The sequence below is a fragment of the Anticarsia gemmatalis genome, chromosome 30 (genome assembly GCF_050436995.1).
Source record: "Anticarsia gemmatalis isolate Benzon Research Colony breed Stoneville strain chromosome 30, ilAntGemm2 primary, whole genome shotgun sequence".
NCBI classification, from domain to species: Eukaryota; Metazoa; Arthropoda; class Insecta; order Lepidoptera; family Erebidae; genus Anticarsia; species Anticarsia gemmatalis.
Window position 1 is genome coordinate 3,130,371 of NC_134774.1, and position 4,476 is coordinate 3,134,846.

The 4,476-nt window shown below is 48.4% G+C and overlaps 1 protein-coding gene across 1 annotated transcript; it reads left to right on the plus strand.

The window, feature by feature from the left end:
- The first annotated feature begins 343 nt into the window (after positions 1-343).
- LOC142985514 (uncharacterized) lies at positions 344-4,259 on the plus strand. Its single transcript, XM_076133728.1, has 2 exons — positions 344-490; positions 749-4,259. Exons 1-2 carry the CDS (start codon positions 475-477, stop codon positions 3,748-3,750), a joined length of 3,018 nt encoding a protein of 1,005 aa, XP_075989843.1. The 5' UTR covers positions 344-474; the 3' UTR covers positions 3,751-4,259.
- The last annotated feature ends 217 nt before the right edge of the window (positions 4,260-4,476 follow it).

The window sequence follows — 4,476 nt, forward strand, 5'->3', positions numbered from 1 at the left end:
TGATCTATCCCGGCTTCGATTTCCAGTCTGGGAACACGTCACGGCTTTCAATTTTCTGTTGGAGTATCTTTCATAGAAGCTTGAAGTTTGATAAGCTCACTCCTGATATACATCAGGATGAAAACTGTGGTGTATTTCACTCTCAGACAAAGACATTGCTTAAACTTGTATTATAATAAGTATTGATTTAACACATCGTGAACTAAATACAGTTAGTTAGTGAAACAAACAAGCTTGACTGAACACATTCGACATCCATGTTCCACTCAATTGCCCCCACACGTCAGCTCGCACCGTGACCAGCGTGACCACCGTGACCACCGTGACCACCGTGACCACCGTGACCAGCGTGTCTATCAGACACGGTGAGGCGCTGATTAATTAACAGCGGGGGGCGAGGGGGGCGCGGGGGGCGAGGGGGCGCGCTATATACGCCGGGGGACACAGTGCAGGGGGCGCACTCGCCTCACAGACATGAACGCGATATTTGGTGAGTACCTTGAACACTTATGAGTGATCAAATCTTAAATACAAGTTTCAAATTTCTAAAGGCTTGAATTGTAATAAGATGAAAAAAATCTTCTTTTTTAATTGCACAAAAGTTCAACTACTTGATTTCATATACATCTTAAACCATTGAAGGTCCGTCATTTGTTTAGAACCACCCTACTTTATCATTATTACCGTAACATTGGAAACGAAATTACAGTTACATACAAACAAGTAACTGTGTGTTTGTTCCGCGCAGCTCTGTGTCTGCTGTCGCTGCAGGCGGCGTCGCTGTGGTGTCGCTCGGTGGACGTGCGCGCCTCCTCGCCCTCCCTGCCCGCGCCCTCCTCCGAGTCGGACTCGGACGAGGCGTGGCGCGAGGTGCAGCCCTCCGTGCGCGCGCCCGCCTCCCGCAACAACATCGCCGAGCTGCTGCTGCCGCTCATCGAGCGCGGCCTCTCCGCCGAGCGCCGCCCCATGCGCTCCAAGAAGGTCATCCAGGTGCTGCCCATCCACGGCTCCAAGGAGTCGCGCTCGCAGACCTGGCCGCGCCTCAACTCGCGCAAGAAGCACGTCGTGGAGATCACTCCGCTGCGCAGCAAGGGCCGCGACGGCAAGCCGCTCGCCTACATCCTGTCGCCCGCCAAGCCCGGCCTGCGCCGCGCCAAGTACGACCGCCACCACGCCGCCCACGACCACAAGGAGCACGCCAAGCTCGCCGCCCGGCAGGAGGACAGCGCCAGTGACGAGGTCATCGAGGACCTCAGCGCCTCGCTCAGCGTGGAGGCGCGCTCGGCGGAGCGCGGCGCCGGCGACGACACCGACCTGCCCAACAGACAACAACATATCTCCAGCGACGAGTCCGACGAGCAGTCCAGTGAAGAACACAACGCTGACTCCGCGTCCGACGAATATCTGAGTATCGAGGAACAATCTGAGAACGCCGATGATGAGAATGCTAGCGACGGCTCTGACGAAGCGAGCGAAGAAGCTAGCAGCCGTGTCGTTGACATCGATGAAGCAGCTGAGGACCAGAGCGCAGGCGCAGACGAAGCGAGCGCAGAACTATCGCGGTCTGACAACAGTGATGACGTAGACGAAGACGACAAACAAGCACAACAAAGTTCTGATGAAGACAACAAGAACGCTTCTGACGACAGTCCTTCTAAGAATGCCTCCGATGACGAAGACGAAGAACCGAAAGGTCGTAACGACCAATCTAAGAACGTTGTAGTTGATGATAATGTTGTTGATGATCAAGTAGTGAGGAAAGCTCACGAGGCACATCGTCACGCGCACGCCGTGTCTAAGAGTGAAGTTGACGAAGAACTGAGCGACGTGGATGTAGGCGTCAGTAGGAAGGTACACGCTCCGGACAGTCACGCTAGATCACACGCTGACGATGTTGAAGCGAGGCAGGAGCAAGAAGAGAGTTCCAAAAATGTTCCCGAAGATAGTCAATCGAAAAATGTAGAAGAAACCCACTCAAAAAAAGAGCACGCACATAGCAGAAGTAACGTCGATGACGTACAGGCCAGGAAGGATCAAGACGAGTCAGTTCAGGAAGTGAGACATTCTAAGCACGTGGACGAGAGCCCCTCCAGAGTCGACGACGTACAACAGAGACATAAAGTAGAACAAGAAGCACGCAAAAACAAAGGAAGGAAGGGTCACCACGAACACGAACATTACAGACACAACGCCGAGTACTCCAAGTACTCCTACATCGACGGAGACTCTGACGAGGACCAGTCCGAGGAGGCTCAGAGCAGACAAGCCGACGATCAACACAAGAGAGCGAGCAAGCACGGTGAGGTTGATGATGAAGGCAAACATGTGCGCAACCAGGACACTTCCGAGGAACAGAGGAAAGGCAACCAGAATGAATACAGACAACAAAGTGACCTACAACACGACGCTCAGAGCAAGCACGCTCACGACGTCGCCGCCGACCATCTGAGGAAGACTCAGTCTCAAAGCAAACAACAAGACGCCGACGACTCTCAGAGCAAAACTGTTGACGACGAACAAGGCGACGTTGAAATACAACAGAGAAGTGACGACGTCGACGACAAACAAGCTGAAGAACAGGACGGCGCTAGGAAAAGTCAACAGAGTGAAGGAGACAGCGATAGTTCCGACGATGAAAAGAGAAATAGTAAAAACCAGAGTAAACAACAGAAAGACAGCTCCGAGGAACTAGAGAGGAACGCGAGTGACAGTGAGAGTAACTCGGACGAACCGCAGAGACAAGCTGACAGCGAGGGTTCAGACGAACACGACCAAAGACATAGTAAGAGTCAGAGCAAACAACAGAAGAACGGCTCAGAACAGCAAAGTGATGAAGAACAGCAGAGGAAGGGAAGCCAGAAGAGGAAGGGAGACAGCAATATCTCTGACGAAGAACAGAACAGAGAAGGCGATAGTGAAAACAAACAACAAGAATCTGAGGACATAGAGGAACAATCAAAGAACGTTGAGAATGTGAGGAGATTAGGAGACCGACAAGTGTTGAGTCACGCCGAGGACGTGCCGGAGAGTCGCGCCGGCGACTCTGACGAGAGCGATGATGAGAGCAGCCAGAAACGTAAGGGACAGGCAGACAGCAAAAACGCTTCTAACAAGAATGTTGAAGAAATCGAATTGAATGAACGCAGTGAAGATAATCAAGAAGAAGTTAGAAATCAAGACCAAGTAGAAGAGAGTGAAGTAGAAGTTGAGGCTCGTGACGATCAGGAACAAGAAGCTAAGAACAGTGAACAACCAGAGAGTAGAGGACAACAGGACGCCGAGAGTAAGGAGGGCAGCGACAATGTTGTCGACGACCAAAGTAAGAAGGCGCAAGAGAAATCAAGAAACGTTGAACAGAACCCTTCAGAAAGTAAAACTGACAATATCGACGACAGCAGAGTCGAGAACGTACAGTCACAAGACAAACAAGATAACGCAGAAGTTGATGTCTCTTTAGATAAAACAGCCGATGCATTGCTGCGTAGCGAGGATTTGGAAAACATCAAAACGATCCTTGACGAACTTCAGCAGCAATCTACATCGCAGCCGGAGTACGAACGCAACGACATCGTGATCACTCAGCAGGACGGTCTGAACAAGCTGTGGGAGCCGCAGTCGCGGAACATCATCGAGCTGATCCAGGCGCGGGACGGACACGACGCGCGCTGCGACGACGCACAGAGCGACAACACCGACCATCACTCACACGAACACAAGTCCTACAGGCTCTCCTTCTTGTTCAACAAGTAAATGTAAATGTTTAACACCACGCTACTGGCTACTTACACTGTGTACGAAATATTAGAGAAAATATATACGTCTAAATATCAGATATAATATTAGTAATTGATTTATTTCGAGTCATTTATATTTGCTAACTCAGATGCAATAGTATCGATAAATTGTTTAAGTATTGTTATTATACTCTTTTATGGCTTCATGTACTTTTCGACACGAAAAAATAGTATATTTATTGTATAAAGAAAGTCTATGTAGCAAGCGTGGTCCCTCTCGAAAACGTATGGTATTAAACTTAAAAATTTTCAAATAAAAATGTATGAACCTCTTTGATCTCAGACAACAACGACTAATGCATGTTTAACGGACAGAAATATAAATATTTATAATATTAGTGAATTATATTGAAGCAAAACAAAATGTAAAAAAAAAAATCTTGCACGCAACAGCGTCTGTGTAGTAACTGTAGTTGTGAACGTTGCAACTCTGTTTTAAAATATATTATATGTTTTGAAAAATCATTTCATTTCATTTAAAACTATCACACGTTCGCGCAACAACGAAAAGCTTGGCTTCAATGATATGCGACATAAACATGGACTCCTGCCACCAGGACACGTCGTCGTGACATCTGCATATAACACTGTAGAACTATGTATAATTGTACTAACTAAAGTAAATTTTGATTGTTCTTTATGGATGGACGGATGGACGGATAATAACTTCCTGAAATCTTCT